General features: G+C 37.2%; 1 protein-coding gene across 1 annotated transcript in view; it reads left to right on the plus strand.

The window, feature by feature from the left end:
* The first annotated feature begins 422 nt into the window (after positions 1-422).
* slc9a8 (solute carrier family 9 member 8) overlaps positions 423-26983 on the plus strand; it is a 40330-nt gene continuing 13769 nt past the window's right edge. The window contains 9 exon segments of the mRNA XM_042750869.1: positions 423-629; positions 1454-1632; positions 2891-2971; positions 3804-3862; positions 13982-14025; positions 14027-14055; positions 14500-14603; positions 14786-14820; positions 14915-15058. Of these exon segments, the coding sequence (XP_042606803.1) occupies positions 442-629; positions 1454-1632; positions 2891-2971; positions 3804-3862; positions 13982-14025; positions 14027-14055; positions 14500-14603; positions 14786-14820; positions 14915-15058 (863 nt within the window). The 5' untranslated portion in view covers positions 423-441.

Genomic DNA, 26983 nt, shown 5'->3' on the forward strand with positions numbered 1-26983 from the left:
GACTAAGTGGACAGACTGGGTTTTCATCAGGATGTCATTCCAAATGAATGCATGACAGAATTGCGCATTGTAGACACGCCCACCTTATTTGAACTACAACTCCCCGCAACCATTACGCTAATGTGACGTCAGCACGTCCGTTTCTAAACTGCAGTTTTCTTCTCTGCAACGATAATGCATACATTTGGTGGATACTATAAGTAGCTAAATATATATGTAAATATAAAAACACGACGACTACGTTTTATTCCAATACTTCGGCTTAAAACTACCCAAAGGGAGAAACTACAAATCCGCATCTCCCAGAAACTACATCTCCCAGGATTCCCGGGTATGTAACGATGACGACGAATTAACTCTGCGAAACATGGATTGTGGCGACATGAGTTTATTTTGCGATTTTCCCCCCGTGTCTACTGATTGTTTGTGTTTGTGAGCACGATGGGTTTGCGGAGTCGCGCTGCTGTGATCGCTGTGTTATCAGTTCTATTGACGGCTGATCTCGGGCGGTTTGCGGCAGCAGATGATCAGAAACACAGTACAAACGATGAAGAATCTGATAATAATAGAGCTGTCAGTGATGTACAGGATCAGAATGGAGCTGATGGGCACGGAGAACAGCTGCTCAGGTATCGTTTCATCAGTTTTCTCGCAGTTTAACAGCAGAAAGAGTGCGGGAGTGATTGACAGCTGTGATGTGATGTGGGGCATATTCAGTGTTATTCATCACTATTACAATTATCCAACAAAAGATACCATGGTCTTGTGTGTTTTCATTTTCCCCGGCACATTAACCACCCTGTATCACGGTATAAATCCAGGTACCAAGGTCTTATCACCTGATACCATCTCTGTCCCACGATAGAGCCGGAGTATACATCTATTTACAGTTGTAACGTAAGGCCTAAATGTTATGGTGTATGAATATGATAATTCTTCTGTCTCTTACTGATCTAGATAATGTAGCATTTAGAAAATCTGTTGGTCTGATAAATATGTTTTTTTTTAGGATAAAGTGGGCCACTTTTTGTTATAGACTTGTATCTTCAGATGTAATCTTAATCTTTTAATGAAAATGAATGATATGTATATTACATTTCACAATAAGTGATTGTATAGTCAAATAATAATAATATTTAAAGTGCAGTCACACAATAAATCGCATCCAAAATAAAAGTTTTTGTTTACATAATATATGTGTGTGTTCTGTGTATATGTAAATACAAACACATGCATGTATGCATTTATGAAAAATGTTATGTTTATATGTTAAACATATTTATATATAATATAAAATATAAGAATATAAATGTATGTACATGTAAATATTTTCTAAATATATACTGTGTGTGTGTGTACATGCAAACATATATTGTGTAAACAAAACTTATATTTTGAATGCGATTAATCATTTGACTGCACTAAATACCACATGAATGTATTCCTCTGACAGGTTAAATGACACGGAAAGCTCCAGCAATGACACTGTTCAGACCACCACACCTGCGCCCAAGCCCACGATCCCCGAGCCTCCCGAAAATGAGCCCATCCTGCCGGTGCATACGGGCGTCAAGGCCCAGGAGGAGGAGCAGTCCAGCGGGATGAGCATTTTCTTCAGCCTGCTGGTCATTGGTGGGTAGAACCAGCTGTTTTAAAGATAGAAATGACCTCAGTGTGACACTGACAATGTGTTGGTCTTATTTCTTTTAAAAACAATTTTTAATTGCATCAGAAGAATATTAAGCATTTCGTCAGTGTTCACTGTGTGTCTGTGAGACTGTGAAATGCTTAAGAGAGAAGCTGATTCTGTGCATGGGAGATATGAACAGCTCAGACTCTTCTGGGGAGGTTTTCTGCTGTTTGATGTGCTTTCATTCAGACACAATATTAGTGAAAAACAAGACAGCAACACAATATAAAGTATGGTAGCTAGTGCTAATGAGAGGGTTGGTGACTCAGGCCGTATTTGTGACTCTGACACCACTGAGCCAGTTACGTCACGGTGAAACCCGTGAGGATTCGGGTTATGTGTTGATGTTTGGGGATCGGCCCCGGCGGTGATGTCATCTGTCCGCGTCGGAGCCATGTGTGTTTGTGCTTGGTGCATTGTCTGTGTTGTGCGGCGTGAGTGTAGTCTTACACACTCACAGGCTCTGTATATGTGTTGATGAATCTGTTCCTAATGTCTTGGATACTAGATGTTTAATCTAGGTTGAAGTGTAATTATAAACCTGCACTAAACACACGACTGTCACAGTTCACCTGATGTAACTTATCTCTTTATACCTGACTAGACCTTTTGCCTTTTCAGAGAACGTAGACATATGATAATGCGTATTGAATGATGATGTTTGTTGTGTTTATTGTTTATCGATTTTTATTTTTTTTATTATTGATTTCAAACACAAAATGACCAATTAAAAAGAGACAAAAGAGATGATGATGAAGGAAGAAGCACATGTACAAACATGCATATAAATACATAAATACGTAACTTATGTATAACATATAATACTGTTCAAAAGTTGGGTGGCCAGAAAGATTTATAAAAATGGTTTTGAAAGAAGTCCCTTATGCTCACCAAGATTGCATTTGTTTGATAAAAAAATACAGTAAAAACCGTAAAATATTATTACAGTTTAAAATAACTTTTCTATTTGAATATATTTTAAAATGTATTTTATTTCTGTGATCAAAGCTGAATTTTCAGCATTATTACTCCAGTCTTCAGTGTCACATGATCTTCAGAAATCATAATAATATTATGATTTACTGCTCATTATTATCAGACAAAACGATCAAATTCAAGCTTATATATATATATAGTAAAGGTTATTTGGTTAAAAGCGTCTGCTAAATGACTAAATGTAAATATATTTGTTTTATTCAGGTATCTGTATTATATTGGTGCACCTGCTGATCAAATTCAAGCTGAACTTTTTGCCTGAGAGTGTGGCTGTGGTTTCTCTGGGTAAGTGACTTTATTATCTCATTCTCTTAAACTTTTAGCTCACAGTTGCTCTTGAATCTGTTCCATTCAAAGCCTTTGAGTCTGTCGTAATGATAAAAACAGGAGTTTGTTCCTCACAAAACGGCATGTGTTCCTGTTGCGTATGACTAAGCGCTGTGTCTTTGAAACGAGATCACTCCGTTTTAAGAGCAATCAATTAACTGATCAATAATGAACAGACCTGCATAAGATACAGAGAGGACGAATGATCAGAAGCGCACACACATATTCCATTCATGTGAATCAGTTATTACTGACAATACGCTCTGATCAGGTCAACAGCAGGTGTGTTTGTAACGGTTTACTCTCGCCTGTCCTGTTTCACAGTCTTGAGTCTGAATGAACACAGATTATGTATGGATTAATCAGTTCCTCTTAGTGTGCAAGCCTATAAAAGATATGTCACACTTTAGTTTGTCATTGTTGTTTCTAGATCATGTGTAATTTTCAAAAATCACAACTTTCAGTCCTGTTTTTTTTGTGTGTGTGTGAATATTTGGCAAGTTAAACTACAGTGCAATCCTCTCCTCACACACTTATTTCCCTTTATGTATCACAGAAGAAAAAAAAAAAATTCTATGGTCTGTTATAAACAAACAAACAAAAAGACATTTCTCAAAATATTTCCCTTTATGTATCACAGAAGAACGATTTCTCTTTATATATATATGTTTGTCACAAACTACAAAATATTGTTCCTCTTGGTTCATCCAACCTAGTGTTTTGTTAATAATCCACATTGCAGCTAATTTCTTCTTCAGAGGGTAGTTGGTATCTGGCTTTTGTTTTTCAGGGATTCTGATGGGAGCGTTCATCAAGATCATCGAGTCGCAGCAGTTGGCCAACTGGAAGGTATTCAATTCAGTTCAAGTTTATTTGTATAGCGCTTTTCACAATACCAATTGTTGCAAAACAGCTTTACAGAAAATGAAAGTTTCTGCATTATATTTAGGAGTAGGTTATTAGTGGTGACTAAGAGAGAAATGTACAGTAAGAATCATGCAGATAGTTACAAATCACACATAATCAAACAGACGGTGAACACTATTAACTGCAATGATTATATGTTCATGCGATTGCGATTTAAAGCTGCGATTAAGCAGAGTTTGGTAGTTTTGTATGTTGTCTCTGCGTTAGCATCATCAGAGGTCTTCTGGGGGGTTGGCATCATCTCTTCTCAGGTGTTTGTAAGGGCTGGATCCAGACTGAGGCTTGTGTAATTCCTAGTTACCTCGGGATGCAAGTCCCGTGGCAGAAACAGAGAAGCAAATAGAGACCGTTCCAACCAAGCAAAGATGATGTCTTCAACACAAGCAAAAGAATGAAAGGTGCATTTGATCAGATATAGCTAAAGTACAGAGTTATGAGATGCATTATTTGAATGCTTGGCCAAAGAGGTGTGTATTTAATCTAGATTTAAACAGAGAGAGTGTGTCTGAACCCCGAACATTATCAGGAAGGCTATTCCAGAGTTTGGGAGCCACATGAGAAAAAGCTCTACCTCCTTTAGTGGACTTTGCTATCCTAGGTACTATTAAAAGTCCAGCGTTTTGTGACCTTAGGGAGCGTGATGGATTGTAGCGTGGTAGAAGACTAGTTAGGTACGCAGGAGCTAAACCAATAAGGGCCTTATAAGTAAGTAATAATATTTTGTAACTGATACGGAACTTAATAGGTAGCCAGTGCAGAGACTGTAGTATTGGGGTAATATGATCATATTTTCTTGACCTGGTAAGGTATGGTCCTCTCGTCATCGCTATAAACCACAGCTGAAGCTCATTTCTCTGTCTGAAGGTTTGATTATTGCCTTGTTTATACCTGATGTTAACATCAGCCTTTGGTAATCCAATCACAAGTTGACCTTGAGTCCTGGTGTCCTGTGATGACTTGTGATGGAAGAGCATTCATTCGTGGAGCAGTGATGTTACGGTTGGGTCCAGATGCACATGGGCCCACCCTCTTCTAGTTGTGGCCTACCTAATGAAAAGTTGTTAATTTTCTAAATAGATGCAATTTATTAAACGCTGATATCATAAATGTCGTCACACTGTAACTTTATATATTTAGTTTTAAAATGATTAAAGAGTTTTCATTGTCAACTGCAGGCAGTCGTTTTTCCTCTTCCTAAAGGTGCAGACCATGTGCTTGTCCAAATAATGATCCACCAGTTGAAGCACTTTGTGCTGCATTGTATTTTTTTTGCCCACCCTGTTTTATGAAGGTTACACTTGAACATTACACTAGTGAACAAAACTTAATTTTTTGTTTTAAGAAACTGATACTTCAGAGCATATTAAATTTATTAAAAGTTACAGTAAAGAGTTTCATGCAAAACTTATGTTTTACAAAAGCGATGCAGTGTGAACAGAAACGTCCGCATCTGTGATTTGAGTGATCGGTGATCACAGGTGATCATACAAACACATACATTAAAGTACAAAAGAGTAGCATCAAACGTTCCCCACTAATAGCAACCTTAAGTACTCAAATATTTAACAGCGATTAACTATATTTGTTAATGGGAGTGGTGAAAAAAGAGATGCAGGTTCAGATACACCGAGGAGTGGCCAGTGAGTGATTACCCTTGTGGCCTTGCCTTGATCTAGACATCAAACCTCAGGTCAGCACATGGGAATGGTCTCTGTAATATGAATACTAACATGAAAATATTATTCAACACATAATTAAGAAAATACATATTTGCAGTGTATTATCAGCTATACTTTTATATAAAATATTTTATAGTTTGTTATAGAAAAACTAGTTATGCTCCATGAGTCCAGAGCTTCCATCATACATACAATTTCTAATATATTTATATATATATGGAAGCTCTGGACTCAGAGCATAACTTGTTTTTCTATAACAAACTATAAAATATTTCTATAACAACGTTAATGCCCTGGCAGTGGCAAATAGCTTTGTTTTTATATTTAAGTTGATTACATTAATGTTTAAGTTGAGATTTACAAGAAATATTTGAACTGCTACTAACTACTGTAAAAGGAATACTGCTGTAAAAAAGCACCTTATTTGTTTAAAGTATTTGCAAACCAAATGTTATTGCACTTTTGTTCATATAGCAGTACTTTTGAATGAAAAAAGTGCGCAATACACTACTTTTGAATTATTTATCGAATTTTTTTACATAATGCAATTAATCACGATTAATTGGAGACAAATCATGTGATTTAATCACGCTAAAAAATTTTTTTTATAGTTGCCCAAAAATAAAAATATAAAAAAAAAAAAAAAAAAAAAAAACAAAACACACACACACACACACACATACTGTATATTCTTAAATTACTCAATAAAAATCAGTTAAAACAAAATGCAAAATACTAAAATACAATGATAATCTACTGAGAATCTTTCCATGGAAAATAACCAAAATTAACAGGTAAAAATGATAGATAGATAAATAAATAAATAAATAAAATTCTTGACATAGTTATTTTATTTTATTTCATATTTTAATGGCACGTGGGTATATTTTAATGAGGATTGCACTTTTTCACTGCACTTTGCATTTCGAGGATTGCACAGATTTTCCTAAGCATGTTGGAAATTTTAGTTTTGCAAGCAGAGGAATTGATTCCATGTGTCATACCTCTTTCTGTCCTGTGTTTCCCCTTTCTCTTTTTCTTCTTACATTTTCACTCTTTTCCTGTCTCTTGTTTCATTTTCTCAGCTTCACAACGTCTGTTTCTTTCTCTAGTTCCCATTTCCTCTGATGCATGCCTTTCCTTTCTCTTCCTCTCTCCAGCTCTCCTCTCTCTGTTTCAGGCTTTAATTAACTTTTTTTTTGTGTGGGATGTGAGGTTATGCCAGGCTCTGTGAGGACGGAGTTTTCTTTTGTTTCAGGAAGTCTAAAGGTCAAGAGGGCCTGTCAGTTGTGCTGTGTTTGGTTAACCAGAGACCCTCTCGATAAACGGTTCAGCTGGAGCGTGTCTCTGCTTCATCCCCTCTGAACTGTGCTCCAGCTCTTTCCTGCGTTTGCAGCGCACTGATTGAAGCATGAGCAGGTGTTTCTGTTCTGCATGAAGATTTTCAAAACTGACTAGTCATTCAGGGAGCCAACTAGTAGACCATATGGAATTTGGGTTCATCTGAGCACTTTTCTTCTTCGTCATCACATTAGATGTGTTCTTGTGTTCAGTAACAGCTGGATGAAGAGAATGCGGGGGTCTCAACATGATTTTTCAAAAGTGGAATTATTTTTAACTTTCTATATACACACCTTCTTAAAAGTGCAATCCTCATGGTGTAAGACATGGTGTCAAAAAAATAAATAAAAAAGGGAATGCAGCAGCTGTTTCCATCTTTTTTCTGTGCTTTACAGGGCATAAATGTACAGATGCAACTCTCTTCTCTGGAAGGGTTTTACCATGCAAACTGTTCAAGCACAGCAGGCATAAAAGATATCAGAACAAACACAGGAAAAACATGAAAAAAAAAAAAAAAAAAAAAACATCTGTTTTTGCCAGTCGACTAATTGGTGGTTGGACAATTACTGTAGCTGACAATCATTACCCATTCCTAGGGGTGGGATTCAGCTTTGCATCAAGAGAATAAATGATATTTTAAAATACATTAAAAAAAAAAAGATATTAAAACTTATATGCACAATAATACTGTTTTCACTGTATTTTTGACCAAATAAATGCAGCCTTGGTGTGCATAAGACATTTTTTTTTTAAATGTTAACAACACCATACTTATTTCAAAACGCCAATATATTTGTCCAGTGGTGTTGGTGAATTTTAATTAAATACATTTTTATGAATTCTGAAGTTTATGAGTAAGGACAATTGTGAAATTGTATTCAAAGGTTTATTTATTATTATTATAATTTTTTTTTTTTTTTTTTTAAATTAACCTCTTCCTTATTGTCAGGATAAAGTAGTAATGTTTATAGCCATTTTCGGCGTTATAGTAAAAACTGTAACTGTGTGAATATAAAAAATATTAAAGTTATTAATGAGTTATTATATAATATTGTAGAAACTTAATTTTCTGTAAAGTTTCTTATCAAAAAAATCTATACGTAAAAATAACAATAAAAAAAAACAATAAAATAATTAAACAAAACAATCAATCAATCAAAAAAAAAATTAAAAAAAAACATTATCATGTAACCCATTTGTCTACATTTACACTCCAAGACTTAATGCACAGATATATTTTGACTTTCTTTTGTCTGTTCTTTGCTGTAGTTATTGATGTATCATCACAATTTCAGATTGGATGAAAAATAAAACTTCAAATTGTGAATGGATTATATACAGAAGGCGAGTTAAGAGCGCTGCCTTTAGTTCACTGACTGAGCTCTTCACTCAGATAGAATACTCCCAATAATCTCTCAAAGAGCTCAATGAGCAAAACATATACTCTTTTGGCAACTAAAATATTGACTCCGTACCTGAACATTTGACTACACTAATATGAAGTACTGAGTTAAGGACAGCTCTATAGATGTGTGGAAGTGTTATTTTGGTACATTTGATTTAAAAACATACTAATGATCATCTCTGACTCATTTCAAAGTTCCTGTTTTACAAATTGAAGATGGGGAATTTTTGGGGACATGTTTTGTTTCACTCGCAGGAATCAGTGACAGCATTTGGACCAATCAGACACACAATTGTGTATTAGATTTAACAAATCAATTATTCATTAGATTAACAAATAATCACAGACCCCTCACCCAACACCATTCTCGGTGCCTATATAGCCCCTTTCACACTGCACGTTGGACCCGGAAAATTACCGGAACATTGCTGGGTCACCCTCTGTGTGAACGCAAACACGTCCCGTGTTTTGAAGGCAGATCAACGTTCACGACGAAACAGATGTGTGCAAAGCTTCAGTGAAAGTTGATGTGCCTAGCGTTTTCGACTCGTACATTACACGTCACACCCTGATAACACGTGTCTTCACGGGACCTTTACGGGTTGTGTGTGAACGCACGCACAGATTCCGGGAAATCACTGGTAGTGCGAAAGGGGCAAAATCTAGTGACCCGGGAACAATTGCCGGGACACATTACCTGTGTATTTTCCGGAATCGCAGTGTGAAAGGGGCATAAGTCTGTGAACGAGCTCCAGGGGCGTATTACAGAAAAGATCCTAACTTTAAAATCTTATCTTATCTGTTTGGTAACTCATGTTAATTTCAGTTAGGACCACATTTAGGACAAAAGCTTTTACATAACAGCATTTCCTAAGTGTGTTATCTTATCGTAACTACAGATAGGAAGGGGTATTACAGAAACCTCCTAACTTGACAAAAAATCCCAAAAACTGTCTTAACTTTAGGACAACCCCACAGCTGTCCTTACTTCAATACTATTTGAAAGCTAACAGAAAAATACAATTGAAAATTAAAAAAAAAGAAACACATTTAACATTTGATAACAAATGTTAGAAAGGTTATAGTGCAAGTGACTAATGTCGAGCTTGATAATGCAATTTAACATTTCCTAACAACTAGAGATAAGATACGATTTTGCAAGAATGCCCCCATGCCTCTGGTTACCATGGCAACCAGGACACTTCAGCCAGATCAGATAAACTGTATGTCTAGAGAATCTTCCTCCCTACTCAGTTCTCTCTAAAACAGACACATACTGCTATAGGAAATGACTTCTTTCATTAGTTCATAGACAATTTTTTTCTATGACCTTCCTATCATGTATATCCCCAGGTCATTGTGTATGATTATAACATTCTTGTATATGGTCTTGTGTATTGTATTCTGTTTTATGCTTGCTTATGATGGATCACTACACAATATCACCTCACTTATACCATGTTTGGTCTCTATGAATTCGTCTTTAGATGATCTAATTGAGAGTGTATGTTATATGTTGATACCCATGAAACATGCTAGTGTTCTAAGAAACTTTATCAGTTTTGGCATCAACACCCAATCCAGTTACATATGCAAAATACCATGTTCTAAGACAAAGAGTCATACACTTTCCCTCCAAAAGTGCAAGTCACCAGTGGCTCTTTGACCCCCGAGAGGTGTGACCTCCACAGAACTTAAAAGACCTCCCTTCAGTGACCCGCTTTGCTTTTTAGTCTCTTTACTTGTCTCTCGTCACCTTCCCGTCTTCTGCACCGCGCGTGGCAGACCTCGACACAGCCAGTATGCAGATCGGTTAGATTCAGAGAAGATGGGGATGCTTAGCTAGAACTCTTCTGGACCCCTTAAGTCTGCACCAGGCTTCGGCCTTGAGTTCCCGTTCACCAAAGATCCTAGGATCTCAGCTGATGTCTCTCTTAGCTCTTCTTCACTTTCCACTGGGAAGAAACTCCCAGTCACCAGCGAGTCAGAACATCTTTGGAGTTCATCACTCTTCAAACCCGGAAAAACCTTTCATCCGAGACCGCATCGGGACACTCGTCAATGACCAAGGCAATGAAAGTATCGTACATTTAACTAAACGAAACAGAGGTTTAGTATAAGCTGTAGACCCCATTATAAACGGCGCTGATGGTTTAACTGGTGGTTAACTGACTCTTTTCATAGCTTCATTCTCTGGTTTTCCTGATGGTATCATCCATCAAGTCTCATTTGCCTTTCCTATGTATGAGTGATTGTTTGTTTGTTTGTTAGACTAGTTTGTGTTAGTGTTTAGTTAATAAAGCTCTTGTGCACAAATTACATGAGTTTCTGGTCCTGGTTGTGAATAATGTCCCTTTACGATTCCGGTCTAGCTACATGCTCTAATGCATTAGTACTATAAGAAGGTTATTTTCTGTGGCCATGAAAATATCCTTTCTTAGAGTTGATATGAAATTACACTGAACATTCACTGGATGAACAGATTAGTTGATGACAATATTAATTCTGCTACAGTTACTGCTGGCAGCTGATATAAATAATTGTAATTATTTATATACATTTCCCTATTGAGCTAATTTGCTACACAGTTTTAGCTGAGCTAAAAAAAAAGATTGATTGAGGCTAACCTCAGAATAACATGCTGGTTCTTGCTAGCAGCTTGTCCTCCTGAGGCTATGACATGCTGTTGTCTTGTCACTGCTACAGATGGACTCAGTGCACCTTTACTTGTGGGCCCATATGCTCATGGCTCCACACCCGTTGCACATGCAACCATGTGTCTTGACAAAACTTTGTGCATGTGATGTACTGTTTAGTGCTGAAGGGATCGACTGAAATCAGCCTTCAGCAAGCCCAAGTCGGCTGCTCCGTCTGCTGTCTACATAGGCCACGACCTCCTAAAGCATCATATTAACTGAAATGAAATCTGTTAAGTGGCTGATTTAAAGTGTTTTCCGTGTGCAGCCTGATCTTTTTCTCAAATGCACAACTTTAATACTGCTCACATGACAGATTCCACAGAAGCAAGGATTTTTAGTGAATCTTTTTCCCTTCCATAAAGGAAAAGTCACAGAAAAATTTAAATTCTGGAAATGAAACTGATTTACTCACCCTCATGCCATTCCAAACCTTAAGACTTTTATTCATTTTCAAACCACAAATGATTATAATTTTAATAAAACCTGAGTGATTTATATCTCCTCATTAAAAGTCCATTATACCAAAACTTTTAAAAACATTCATAAAGACATAAAATTAAACCATATGAATCCAAATGCGTGTTGTTCAATATTTATATCTTAATAAAAATCGAAAATAAATCTGTTTGAATATCATATGAAGTGACGGTGTCTCTTCAAAAGACCACACTTAATAAAGCATCAAGGTTTTGGTGGAATGGACTTTCAGCAAGTGGTAACCACAGGTTTCATTGCAAACATCTTGTTTTTTTGTTTTGTAATTTTTCAAAGATGAACGAGGTCTTATAGGATTGAAACCACGATTGATGTCAGAATTTTCGTTTCTGGGTGTACTATCCCTTTAAAACACGAACTCTATATTTGTTGTTGTACTTTTTCCATTAAAGCACATGAACATGTTGAAAGCTGTTTTTGTTTTGCTCAAGGCATGAATAGACCTTTCATCAACAACTTTCTGTTTAGCTCTTGGTGTTAATATCATTCCCCAAGTGTTTTAAAAGTCAGATGTTAAACTAAAAACTAAGTAAGCACAAAAACATGGCATATAAATGTTGAAAAAAAATCATTTATATCATTCTTGTTCAGTATTTACAAATGAACATTTCCACAGAGCCTGCTGCAATGCATCCTGGGGTTTATGGAGGGGTTTAAACCCCTCTGGGTTTCAGTAACGTCCGCTGTAGCAGGCCTTGCGACAGCTCTTAGAATGCAATCTGCATTTCCTCTGTGTTACAAAACGTGTTCAGACACATTTTTCTCAAAACGAGCTTCTAAAAGTGTTTGCATTCACATACTGTACTTGCGTAGACACCGTTTCCATGAAGACTAATGCTTCTGATCTGAGCTATTTTATAAGGTAACATCATTTTGCTGCCTTCTGATTGTAACAGCTTTGGCGTCAGAAGCCTTCCTATCATGCTTTAAAATGTTCTTGCAGTCCCAGCAAAGATTTTGAGATGCAATCAGAAGAAATGCTGCATTATCACTGATTGTTGCAACATGAACGCTTGGTTAACAGCCACCAACCACCAGCTTTAGCTCCCATGTAGAGCCTTGTGTTCATGTGTTTAACACCTACACACATCCAGATTTCTCTGATTTATCTGTGCTGTTCCTGTGCATTGTTTGAAACTTTCATGAACAAAAAATTTAGATTTTTCCCCCTCATTGATCTCCAAAAGTGATGGATCATTGTGGAACTGAAAGAGAATATGGTAGAGCAAGGCCTCCCTGCACAGGAACTTGAAAAATGCAAATGATTTTCTGGTGGTTAACTGCATGAAGTGTGTCTTTGTGCAGTTCTGCACACATGCCATTATTATCACAGAAACACAGTTCTGCTTAGTGCTCAAGTATAATGTATGTATTTACATGCACATACATATACATATATACATGGTAACACTTTAGTATAGGGACCAATTACTATTAACTAGTTGCTTATTAGCATGCTTGTTATTAACATATTGGCTGTTTATTAGTACTTATAAAGCACATATTCTGCATGAACATATTCTACATCCCTAACTCTACCCAATCCCTAAACTTAACAACTACCTTACTAACTATTAATAAGCAGCACATTAGAAGTTTGTGGCGAAAGTCATACTTAATGGTTTGTCATTAAATAGCGAGAATTGGAACTTAAAAATGAAGTGTGATAATGTACATTTATGTTTAATACAACACATTTCATTCAGAATAAGTAATTCAGACTACCTTACTGTACATGAGCATAAAGAAAATGTTGCAAATAATGATCACACTATTTTAAGGTCCAATTCTTGCTATTAACAAACCATTAACTATGACTTTTGCCTCAATGAACTCCTATTTTGCTGCTTATTAATAGTTAGTAAAGTAGTTGTTAAGTTTAGATGTTGTGTACACTCTCAGAAAAAAAAGGTACAAAAGCTGTCACTTGGGTGGTACCTTTTCAAAAGGGACACTTTTGTACCTTTTAGGTACTAATATGGATTCTTTAGGTACAAAGGTGTGGCTTTTGAAAAGGTACTGCTCCAGTGACAGCTTTTGCACCTTTTTTTTTGAGAGTGTAGGATTAGGGATGTAGAATATGTGCTTTATAAGTACTAATAAACAACCAATATGTTAATAACAGGCATGCTAATAATCAACTAGTAAATAGAGAGAACTGGTCCCTAAACTAAAGTGTTACCAAAATAATATAATAACATTAAAAAATTAAAAAAGAAAACTTAAAAAATAATTAAAAAAAATATAAAAAAATAAAAGAAAACTTATAAAGAAGGTAAAAAAAATAAATAAAAATAAAAACAACCTTAAAAAGATTAAAAATCTGTTAAAATTAAAGGAAACTTAAAAAGGAAGTGAAAAAATCCAAAATGAAACGTGAGTCAACATGGTCATATTTTTCTTTTTCTCATTTCTAGTCAAGGAAGAAGAGTTTCGTCCCAATATTTTTTCCTATTACATGATTACCAGTATTTGACTCTGGATACTCAACATATAGGTCATACTTTAATATTAATAATTTTCAGAAGGAAGAAGAATCTGATCACAGTGATAAAAAGAAAGAGAATAGCAATACAGCATCCCTTTCTATTGCTTTTCCCTACTAGCTTCTACCGCTTGACCAGTTATTTCAGTCTGGATACAGATTACTGTTACGAACCGGTAAATCGGCTCAAAAAAGATCCCACTCAGTAGTACTGTGTGAAACAAACTGTCCTCTTGGCAAACTTACAGTACTTTACTGATTCACACTGAAGTCTCTCCCTTACAACTTCATTACATAAATTTATACTAATAATAAAATAGTGGTAATACTCGAACCCAAAACATCAACTATTAATATACATATGATGATTATGATAACTCAAATCATCAACTTTTAATCTACATATGACTGTGATGCTTATATAAACCGATTGGTCAATCAGTTGTTTATTCTGCAGGGTAATTTCTTCCAAAACATAGGCTCGATCACATTATTTGCCGTTTTTGGAACAGCGATCTCAGCCTTCATCGTGGGAGGAGGAATCTATTTCCTGGGACAGGTATCCTCTTTCTGTTTTATTAGGCATTAACAGCTTCTCCCATGTCTTTTCATGTAAACAGACGTAAAAGTGAGTTCATTAAGTGGTTTATCTAGTTCGACTAGTTGGCACACCTTAACAGCTCCTTCGGTATGATTTCTCAGTGATTATGACTGTTATGTTCCCATGTTTCTTTTCAATAGGCTGATGTTATTTACAAGATGACAATGACTGACAGGTGAGAATTTGGCTTGGGCAATTTCTGAAACTATTGAGCAAAGTGTTTTAAGAGGATTTGACATGTACATTCATGTCTTTGTTTTTTTCTCCAGTTTTGCCTTTGGGTCTCTGATCTCTGCCGTGGATCCAGTCGCCACTATCGCCATATTTAACGCTCTGAACGTGGATCCTGTGCTCAATATGCTGGTGTTTGGAGAGAGCATTCTAAACGACGCAGTGTCCATCGTATTAACAAAGTACGCCAAACTCTTTCTGTCTTCTATAAAATCTTTTCAACGATTTTACAGCTCCTGGTGCTGAAACCTATGTGTAGTCCCATCCCCATTCTACATGTTTACAATGAAATAAAATCAGCTCTGCACAGGCCTCTAAAACCTGCTGGTCTAGAACAAAAACATAACAAATAAAATAATATTACACTTCACTTATAATATAATGTCTCCAACAAGCCAAACCTAGATGACCTCAAAACTGCACAGCACCTGAAATGAAATGTGACTCAGAGAGGTTCATAGACACCGTTTTGAATTACTACTCTATAAGGTACTAAAGGGTGTCCATGGAAAAATCATGGAAACAAATCAAATCTAAAAGGGTAATCAAATTTAGTTTTTTGGATTACTGATATACCAGTAATAGCCTGTAGCCATGCGTGTGATGTCTCACCCTTACAGACGTTTGTAGAAAACACTAATTAAATAATAACGCTGTTCATTTTTTTATAGGGTGGAAATATGTGTTAGCATTGGCTGCTCTCCAGCCATCAGCTTTTGAGTCTGTAGTCAGAGACTGTGATAGTGATATGTGTTGACATGCATTGCAGCTGCTCTCACGGCGACCCGAGTTTGTAAAGTCCTTTGCAGATCCTGCTCCCCTCTCTCCATCCAGTGCTTCTCTGTCTTATCTCAACAAAAGAAATAAAAAAGGCCATAAAAATAAAGCTTTTATTTCTGATATTGAAATGAAATCTAATCTGATGGCCTTAAAGGGGTCATGAACTGGTTGACTCATAATGTTATTAAGATTTTTACATAAAAAACATCATAATTAAGAAGTAACAGGCTATTTTCTGTCCTGTTTTTAACCCCCTCATCAGAAGCTCTGTTTGAATAGACCTGGAGGATTGTAGACTCAGAAGTAAACGCCCACTGCTGTGATCGGCTAATAGATGTGTATGTTTGACAGCCCACATTCTCATAGATGGACGCTGCTGTGATGTAGGTTAAAACCGAATAAATACTCAATACATATTAAACGATCTGTAATAACAGACAGAGCAATAGTGACCACGTAATAAAATCAGTTACTCACACTTGTGTTGCAACATTACTGTTAAATCCAATATATTCCAATATACTCTTTTAGTTTGAAATTCCTGCGTCAAACTGTGCTTTGTTTGTAAACGAATCTGTGGTAAAATGATGGGCGGGGCTAAACAGCAGTTATTATAGAATCAGTGGGTGGGGCTAAACAAGCAGTGATGTAGAATCAGTGGCGGGGCAGTAAACGGTGGTCGGGGCTAAACGGTCAGTGATGTAGAATCGGTGGGCGGGGCTAAACAGCAGTGATATAGAATCGGTTGGCGGGGCTAAACAGCAGTGATATAGAAGCAGGCGTTGATCTTCTTCTGTGGAGGTGGGGTTTATCCACACTAGAGGTCTACCGATTGATCGGCCTGCCGATTAATCTGCGTTTTTTTTGACATTTTTTAATTAATCTGCATCGGCTGATTGTGCTGCCTATTAGGCTGATTTATAGGCAGGCACACCGGCGGGCAGCTAAGCGTTGTTGTGGAACTCCCTCTGAGGCTGCGTGAGAGACGGAGCAGCTCACACTCTGCAGCAGCGGCTTGTTCACACACAGCTTCAGCTAATGGCAGGGCAAAACAGCCCGTTTCGAAGGCGTAATTACGTTTAACCGAGTAGAATTGATGCCAGAAAGTTATCATATTCATAAATGCAACAAGTCATTTGCATGTGAAAGTAGAAACACGTCCAATCCAGAGAAACTTCTGTGCTGATTATAACATCCATGTTAACTTTCCTCATGAAATGTGTGTGTAGGTCTGGCAATATCCTCCACAATGACATCACTTGTGGCCAGTGCACACTTAAGCAGTTAGGAGAAGCAGGCTGTGTAATATGTGTGAAATATTTATTTTTGTTATCACTACGGCTATTTGAGTGAGTGAGTGAGGTGACATACAGCCAAGTATGGTGACCCATACTCAGAATTCGTGCTCTGCATTTAACCCATCCAAAGTGCACACACACAGCAGTGAACACACACACCGTGAACACACACCTGGAGCAGTGGGTATCATTTAGGGCTGCACGTTTTCAAGTTTTTCATTAACCGTTAACCGAGGCCCTTAGCGGTTAATACTCGGTTAACCATAGTGTGCGCCAGGGTTATTATTTTTAGTTTATTAAGTTGAAGATCGCCATCTTCGTAGTGAACGCGCCTATAGAGAGAAATGCACATCATGGATTACATAATCAGAGAGTAGCCTATTTCTTTTCGTTTTAAATTGTTAAAAGACATTTCAAGCTTTCTTAAGATATATTTCATGTCTGTGAGGCCTACGCTGAGTTTCGTTAAATTAGGATGAGATGCGCTCCAGTTCACGAGCAATGCAAGTGACCGCGAGGGCACCTGCATGATTAGGCCTATCGTCTGCTATATTTGCTTCTTATTTATTAAATCCAGGCAATTGGTTGATAAAAAAAAAATATTAAAATTAAGATACAATTTATACAAAATGAAATTCACTTCAAAAAAGTCTTTCTACAAAACAAATCTTAATTAAGTGGTCAAAATCACATCTGACCCGCTCCATGCCTCTCGATATTGCGCATCCTATCTTACTCGTGCGGTTCACTTTTCATAACCAACATAAATTAAAAAATAACATTATAATATTTTAACAAATATTAAACTAAATAAGCTTATTTAATGGCTACAACACCTATAGTAGACCTAGACTCTCTATTTGTACAAATTGCTGCACTTCATTTTATTCTGAATTCTGCACACATAAGTTGAAAGGCATTTGTTTGTGCATGCATGTAAAACATATCTGCAACATTTATCAAGTTCACTGATAATTATGCGTGCATTTATGAATTATTATCTTAATGAATAATGAAACAAGGACGAAGCATATAAACTGCTTTGTTTGTTTAGAATGGAATGGATCGCAAATAGATCCGAATGAAGAAGCGAACCATAGTAGAAAATGTTTTTTCCGTCTATTTGAAAGTTAGGCTAATAAACATGTTGCATTCGGCGGCCTGATTATGTCATTTTTTAAGTTACATAGCCTGCCTCCAGTTTTCTTCAACTTGACTAATTAAGAGGCGATACTTGACCGGCATATCATCAAAATGTCTGGAAAACGAAATCTCTGCCGGTCACTTTGACCGGCACCATTTTTTTCTAACTGAAACTCTGGTGTGCGTGCCGCAACCCTGAGATACAGACACACAAAAAGGGGTAGTTCATTTTTAACACCTTTAATAACTGGTTGGACCACATTTGAAACGCATTTATAGAAATAAAACGCATGCAGTGGTAAGGACAGAGCAGTTAAAGTAGGTCACTGACTTTTGCCTTTGCGGCCTGTGAACAAGGCCCTAGAATTTAATGCAGTCATATTATAGCACACTTTTTTTTAGAAACTTTGTGCAAAGAAACAGTCAAATAAATGCGTACAACAACAACATTTATCTACACCCATTTTTAAAGTGCTCCCACGCTGTACTTTTCTTTGCCCGCTTCATATTAGAAAACTGGTCATGACTTCTTCTTGTGGACATTACAAATGTCTGGGAGCGCTCTGGCGGTCTCTAGTGGTGCAAAAAATGTATTACAACTAAATTCAATACACGCCATTGACGCCACTTAACCGAGCAAAATGTTTCACTCGGTAACGCAATTTTTAATGGTTAATCGGTCAATCGGTTAACCATGGACACCCCTAGTATCATTTATGCTGCAGCGCCCGGGAAGCAGTTGGGGGTTCAGTGCCTTGCTCAAGGGCACCTCAGTCGTGGTATTGGCGGCCCGAGACTTGAACCCACAACCTTATGGTTAGGAGTCAAACTCTCTAACCACTAGGCCACGACTTCCCCTTAAAGTCGTGTTTGACTTATAGCAGTGTCCAGTGTTTCCTATACATTGAGTTACTTGTGACGGCTCATCACTATATCAAAAGTGCCACAAATAGATTTTCCATAGGGCTTATACTTCGTTGAATAAAATGAGCGCTTCACGTTTCAAAATTAAAATGCAGCGCTGGTGTTTTTTTGTAATGCATCTTTGAAAAGAACCGACTGACTTCAGAAAAGCTTCGATGTCATTTTCATTTTGTCTTTCCTGTAATGCCTGATAAAGTAGCGTTTGTGAGCAGCGCTTATTTGATTACAGCCGGGGAAACCGCTATATCTTCACTCATACAGTGCCTACTGCTGGCAGAGAATTCATTTGCAGTCTGTGGGAAACACGGGTGTCTGTCAGTGAACATAAACAAAAAGCGTGCTTCAGAACTGTTTTGAGAAGGTGCTTAAGTTTTGAGCCATGTATTATTACTCTATATTGGGCTACTACTACTATTACTATATTGTACCCTGCAATAATTATTTGCTCAAACTTACTTTTATGAGATGAATGGGAAAAATAGAAAATTGGGCAAACATATCGGCCAAAAAATCGGCATCATATATCGGCTACCCTGATTTCTAAACATCGGCATCGGCCAGTGAAAAACCCATATTGGTTGACCTCTAATCCACACTATTACATCTTAGGCCCTGTATCCACCAAAGCATTTTTCCCGGCTAGCGTATTTTTTCAGTTGTTCTCAATGGGATCGCCACGTTTTTTAAAATGCCAGGAGCTGTGTTCGGCGTTTATTTCTCGCGCTGAGAGTTGAAGAATGTTCAACTTTGGATAAAATGCTGTGCTAATTACTGTCACGTTCTAGTCAGCTAACCAATCAGAGTGCAGAAGGGGCGGGGAAAATACTCCTTGAACTGGCTTCCATCCAACTTCAGTTCTTGGACCAAACGAAGATACTCACCGAGCTGTTTTCGCGTGCCCAAAATCTCATGAACCCACACACACCGGCGGGTTCGTCCTTTCTTTCTACGTGGTTCAACCACCCCTCCATCCAAAGCAAGGACTAGAGCAAGTACTCTACATTGTGTCAACATTTTAGTCAGAAACAAATTATCTACCAAATCAGATACAATAAACAGTTTAGCGGATATTGCGTATCATAGCAACCAAAGCGTCTAACTGAAAAAAAAAAAAAAAAAAAAAACGCTCGCAGCTGGGCGTTTTCAACAGAGTGCCTGGTGTTTTCAGCTGGCTAAAAATGGTTTGGTGGACACAGGGCCATAGAGTGGAACATTCCACCAGCTGTTGTTTTGGCAGACTGGATTCAATAAAAGCTGTTTTTAGAGTAACAAGAAAGTTCTGAAACTTACAGGATGTTTTTATGTAGTACAGTGACTTCATATATTTCAAAAGATCAAGGGAATTTTGGTTTCATGACCCCTTTAATGAGATGTGGAGGCCAGCCAATCATAAGGGATGTCATTTCCATACAGAAGTCATGCATTTCAAGTAGCAAAAGCAGTAATTAAATGCAGACTTGTTCAAGGGAGGTTCACAGACAATCTGGCTGAGCCTCGACCAGCAACATTTGGGAGAAACTATTGTGTGGCAGGAGTTGGTTGCTGTCTCTGATATCTCACCCATAAACTGGTCACACATTGTATCTCAGCAGGCTTCCGTGTAAGTGTGTCAGGCACTTTTTCCTTTTCTAGTTTGTGGCCAAGCTGCCGTTGGCCTTGTGGCCTGCAGACATCCTCATTCTGTCGGTTTCAGCCTTCTGCTCATTTTCTGCTTCCACATCCCATGATTTATGACCACACGAAGGAGAACATAAACCGTTCTGGCAGCATGTGAGAGACAAATTTGCTTTCACATACAGAAATACCCATATTAAATGTGCAAAACTAAATATCTGATACTGTGCGTATGCTTTAGGCACATTGTTTTAATACCATTATTGGGAACACATTATAATAACTTTTATTAATAAATCCTTAACAAACATTATATAATGTTTAACTTATCATTACTTAATATATATTCACATATCAAGCACTGCTTCCTTACCTGCCTCTACCTATTTACGATATAACTCATCCTTTATCACACCTTTCTTTGCATTTCTAGAAGTTAGCTTTATGTTGTAAAAGTCAGCTAGCTCTAATAGATCTTTTTTTCTACAACGATTAAACTCCTCTATCGTAGGAGACAGTGAGAACTTTACTAAACTGAATTCCATTTTTCCTCAAAAACAATATGGAATTTCCTCACTCACTAAAGTTCAAAGCAGCCAAACAAAACTTACCTACATGAGGAAAATTAGATCCACAATCAGTTGTTACCAGAACATGCACGGGATGAGCCCCCAATTGTTATGATCCCATTTTGTAATTAATCTAGGGGAATTGAGGAATATGTAACAAAATGAAAGGAAAGTCCACATGAAGCCTCTCATCCCAGTCCCAGCCTCAAAAAACACTGCCAACCACTTAAAGATCCACTGCAAATTTGATTTATTACATAAAGGAATAACAGAAACAAAGCAAAAAAGTTTCAGGAGAGGGCATAGCCAAAATAACAAACAGGATCTTAACAGTATCTTACTCAATTCATGCATTTTTTTTTTTAAATATCTTCAAATGATTTTGACAGATGGTTTACAATGATTAAAAGCTTCATTAATAAATCATTAACTAACATTATATAATGCTTAACGGATCATTAGTTAATGTTTACATTAAACTTTCAATGCATTTAAAAAATCTACAAATGGTTTTAACAGAAATTACAAAATGATTACAAGTTTATGTTAATTTACTTTTGAATGCTTACAAATGTCATTAAACTTCAGTTCAATTATTAACTAATGCTTATTTTTACATTTGCAAATGTTGTGAAAATAAAGCTTAATTAGTCATTCACAAATTCTTCATGTTAATATATTCATTAACTTATAATCAGCCTGTAAAGGTTATATATTTGGTCTTTGTTTGTTGTGTAGACTTCTACTATTTGCGCATCTTAAATCATTTATTAATTATTTGTTCATATTTTTGCAGTACCCAATCTAAAGTTTAGACCATTTGTAAATGTTAATAAATACTTCATTTATCAAAACAATGCAATATAAACAGATTGAATTGTGTTCCCTTAGAGTAATCAAATTGACCCCTGTACACTGCTGACCCCTTATACCCAAACCTGTAAACCTACCCATACCACCAAACCTGTCCCTAACCAACCCGTATCACACCTCAACAGCAGCAAAAGCTTTTAATTATTGTATAACATCTGTTAAAATCAATTGTAGATTTTCAAGATGTGCATGATCATATGAATTAGAAATGTAATTAGATTTGTAAGCATTTTAATTTGCATGAAAATTTAATTATTAGGTAATGTTTAATAAATTTATCAGTAAACATTAAAGAGCAGGTCAGATGGTATTTTAAAGTGTCCCAATATTGTATTGGAGTCCCCTACATCAGGTTTAAATGCATCTAAGGTCAGAAAACATTGTAATTTTCTTTGAATATACATTTAATATTAGAGTCATTTGCCAATGATTAGGAAATGATTCGTTTCAAGCAAGTTCGGAGCAAGCCCCTCCCTTCCTCAAGCCTACTCTGCTCTGATTGGTCAGCTGGCCAAACCTGTTTTGATTGGCACAGAGATGAGTCCTTGAGCCAGTTAGCCAGTGCTACCATTGACAAAGCACCTTTACATAAAAAACAATAATATAGTCAATCCGTTCTTATAATGACATAAAATACAAAAACACTTATGCAAGCGAATCGTGCCCACAGCTAAAGTTTAGCTGCTAAACTGTGAACACTAGGTGGATACGTTAGCCGAGTGATTAAACAATACAGTTTGTAAACCAAAATATGTCTACTGTAATGTTTGAAGAACGACAGACAAAAGACGCTTGGTCTTAACTTTTAATCACCATGCAGAACAGTTGTATCACAGGAGCACCAGCCGAAATCACTCATCTCTCCCGCATTAACCCTGTAACTGCCAATGCAGCACAATTAACAGCAGTTTCACAATTATTATAAAGTCTGTGTGCTACACTACATTCTTTATTATTAAACAAAGTAATTAGAACAACATCAGTCTACAATAATCAACATATTCTTAGGTTCACTGCAAATTTTTAGAACTACTTCAGTAAGACAGTAATATCGTGCTTTACCTGCAAACCTAAAGCTGCACTAGGTATACATCACATATTGGCACAAAAAAAATTATATTTTGAGCACTCAATTGAAAATGTACACCTAACGTATCAATCGTACTAGTTACAGGTGGTGGTTCAGAGAGCTTGTTAGTCCAAATCAAGAAGATTAGAAGCCAACGAAGATAAAAGCCCAGATTAGAGAAGCAGTTCTTGATAAAATGACAAGCACACAACAAAAGGCTCGAATTGTATTTCTGTGGTATCCTTGAACACCGCGTCTTCTCAACATGATGTAAACGCACTAATAGCAAAAGTGTTTGTGGGCAGATCAGACTCGGTTCGTATTTCGCGGGCAGGCGGGGATTATGCAAATGTGTTCCCAGTGACGTACACCGGTAACAGGCAAAAGAGTCGAACATATAACGATTCGTTACAGCGATTCAGAACCGACTCTCTCTTTTGAGAGACAATATCTTTATTTATCATGCACTTTTTTTGATTAACAACTTTGCAGATTGTTTTCATTTAAGGATAGCTACGTTATAAACTGCAAAAGAGAGATTTTTCAAAAACCCATCTCACCTGCTCTTTAACAAGGACATTATTTCATGTTTCTAGATATGTGAATATATTAGCAAATGATTCGTTAAGCCTTACATAATGTTTGTTAATGATTTATTAATTAAAGTTATTATAAAATTTTACCTAAAGGAAAAAGCCAAAAGGAACATTTATATACAGTTGAGGACAAAATTATTAGCCACCTATAAAATATTTCATTATTTTTAAATAATTCCCAAGTGCTGTTTAACAGAGAGAATGTTTTTGTTTTTTTTAAACACAATTAAACACAGCAAAAAGGTCTCCAGGTTAGAATTATTAGCCCTCTGATGATAATAGTCAATGGTGCATCCCTTTTGCTTGGTAACAGCCTTTAGACATTTGTTGTAGTTCTCAGCAGGTTTCAGGCATGTCCCCTGAGGAGTTGCAGACCGTTCCTCCTTAGCAAATCTCTCAAGCTCTTCTAGATTTGTTGGTCTCCTGGCATGGACTCTGGTCTTCAGTGTGCCACACACATTTTCTGTTGGATTCATATCTGGGCTTTGTGCAAGCCAGTCAAGGATGTTCACTTTGCTCAATTGGAGGTAGTTCTTCATCCGAAGTGAGGTATGCTTTGTGTCATTATCATGCTGGAAGACAAAACATCGCAACCATCTTTTGTTGCAGATTCCATGAGGTTGTCTTTCAAAATCTTCTCGTAGTCTTCCATTTTTATGATTCCTTGGACCCTGACAAGATTCCCAGGTCCAAACACACTGAAACATCCCCACAGCATTACACTCCCAGCGCCATGTTTCACTCTGGAGATGGTGTTCTTTGGGTTGAGGCCCTGTGCCTTCTTTCTCCAAACATAGGCAACATTTCTATGGCCAAAGAGCTCTACTTTTGTCTCATCTGACCAAAGTACACGTTTCTAGTATGCATACTTTTCCTCCAGGTTGTCCTTCAAACTTCAGTCTAGCTTGGAGGTGTCTCTTCTTCAGAAGAGGAGTTTTTCTTAGTCTGCAAACACACAGTCCATTCCAGTCCATTCTTTGAGATATCAATCCCAGACTTGACTAAATCATTCACTAATGTCTGGGCAGTTGTTCTTAGGTCTTCAGAAACTTCTCTCAATAGTTTCTTTTTTTTTTTTTTTTTTTTTTTACAAAGTTCTTGACATCTTTCACTTCCTGCCGCTGTTCTCCACTGTGTGGGTTTCTTCAAACTTCTGGATAATACTTCTCACGGCTGTTCTTGGCATTTGAAAACGCTTTGATAAACGTGTAAATGCTTGTTCTCCTTTGTGAGCTTTAACAATTCTTTTTCTCAAGTCTAAACTTATTTTTATGTCTTTGCCATTATGACAGTTCATATTATTTTACTAGTTGATTTGAAAGATACTACTGGTGCTGGTCATATAACATGAATATCATCAAAAAGTTGATTTCACTAATTCCATTCAAAAAGTGAAACTTGTATATTATATTCATTCATTACACACAGCCTGATATATTTCAAATGATTATTTCTTTTAATTTTGATGATTCTAACTGAAAACTAAGGAAAATCCCAAATCCAGTATCTCAGAAAATTAGAATATTGTGAAAAGGTTCAATATTGAAGACACCTGGTGCCACACTCTATTCAGCTAATTAACTCAAAACACCTGCAAAGGCCTTTAAATGGTCTCTCAGTCTAGTTCTGTAGGCTACACAATCATGGGGAAGACTGCTGACTTTACAGTTGTCCAAAAAGACGACCACTGACACCTTGCACAAGGAGGGCAAGACACAAAAGGTCATTGCAAAAGAGGCTGGCTGTTTACAGAGCTCTGTGTCCAAGCACATTAATAGAGAGGCGAAGGGAAGAAAAAAGATGTGGTAAAAAAAAGTGTAAAGCAAGAAACCGCACCCTGGAGAGGATTTGAAACAAAACCCATTCAAAAATGTGGGGGAGATTCACAAAGAGTGGACTGCAGCTGGAGTCAGTGCTTCAAGAACCACTACGCACAGACGTATGCAAGACATGGGTTTCAGCTGTCGCATTCAACAGACAGCTCCAGAAGCATCTCGCCTGGACTAAAGACAAAAAGGACTGAACTGCTGCTGAGTGGTCCAAAGTTATGTTCTCTGATGAAAGTAAATTTTGCAATTCCTTTGGAAATCAAGGTCCCAGAGTCTGGAGGAAGAGAGGAGAGGCACACAATCCACATTGGCTTGAGGTCCAGTGTAAAGTTTCCACAGTCAGTGATGGTTTGGGGGGCGCCATGTCATCTGCTGGTGTTGGTCCACTGTGTTTTCTGAGGTCCAAGGTCAACGCAGCCGTATACCAGGGAAGTTTTAGAGCACTTCATGCTTCCTGCTGCTGACCAACTTTATGGAGATGCAGATTTCATTTTCCAACAGGACTTCCACCTGCACACAGTACCAAAGCTACCAGTACCTGGTTTAAGGACCATGGTATCCCTGTTCTTAATTGGCCAGCAAACTCGCCTGACCTTAAACCCATAGAAAATATATGGGGTATTGTGAAGAGGAAGATGCGATATGCCAGACCCAAGAACGCAGAAGAGCTTAAAGGCGGGCGTACACGGTGCGAATTCGGATGGTCGGAAGATCGTATGTCCACGCACACGTCACGAGTGAGTTTATCTAAAAATCGTACGGATGAGGTGGTATACGACATGATTTTACGACCTGCTAATTTCCGAAGCAATCGCACGAAACATCAAAGTACCGCGAGAGCAAGCGCTGCACAGAATGATCACTGTATGACATCAAAGTACCGCGAGAGCGATAAGAGAGCACAAGGATCCAATGCATTCGAATCGCTCTCGCGGTACTTTAATGTCATAAAGTCGAACACGCCTAATATAACTGCTCTCCCTCTCTCATAACTGCATATAAAATATTGATACGAGCCGTGACTGTTTCCTACACATACAGGTTATTTTTCAGCGAAACCGGGACGTCTGGTCACCCTAGTGTGTGTGTTCTTGTATATGGTTTATGGGGACACAAATGTCTATAATGACATGGGTATTACAACGTAAACATGGTTTATGAGGACACTTCCTATGCCCTCTTAAACCAAATGGCTGAAAAAAAAAAATACCAAACGGTGTTTAATTGAAATTTTAAACATGCATTTTTTCCGTGATGGATATAGGTATGGGGATAGAATATAACTTACAGTTTGTACAGTATAGAAAACCGATACGTCTAAACTACATATTTGTGTGTGTGTGTGTGTGTGTGTGTGTGTGTGTGTGTGTGAGAGAGAGAGAGAGAGAGAGAGAGAGGGAGAGAATTAATAA

This window comes from Cyprinus carpio, chromosome B23 (genome assembly GCF_018340385.1).
Source record: "Cyprinus carpio isolate SPL01 chromosome B23, ASM1834038v1, whole genome shotgun sequence".
NCBI classification, from domain to species: domain Eukaryota; kingdom Metazoa; phylum Chordata; class Actinopteri; order Cypriniformes; family Cyprinidae; genus Cyprinus; species Cyprinus carpio.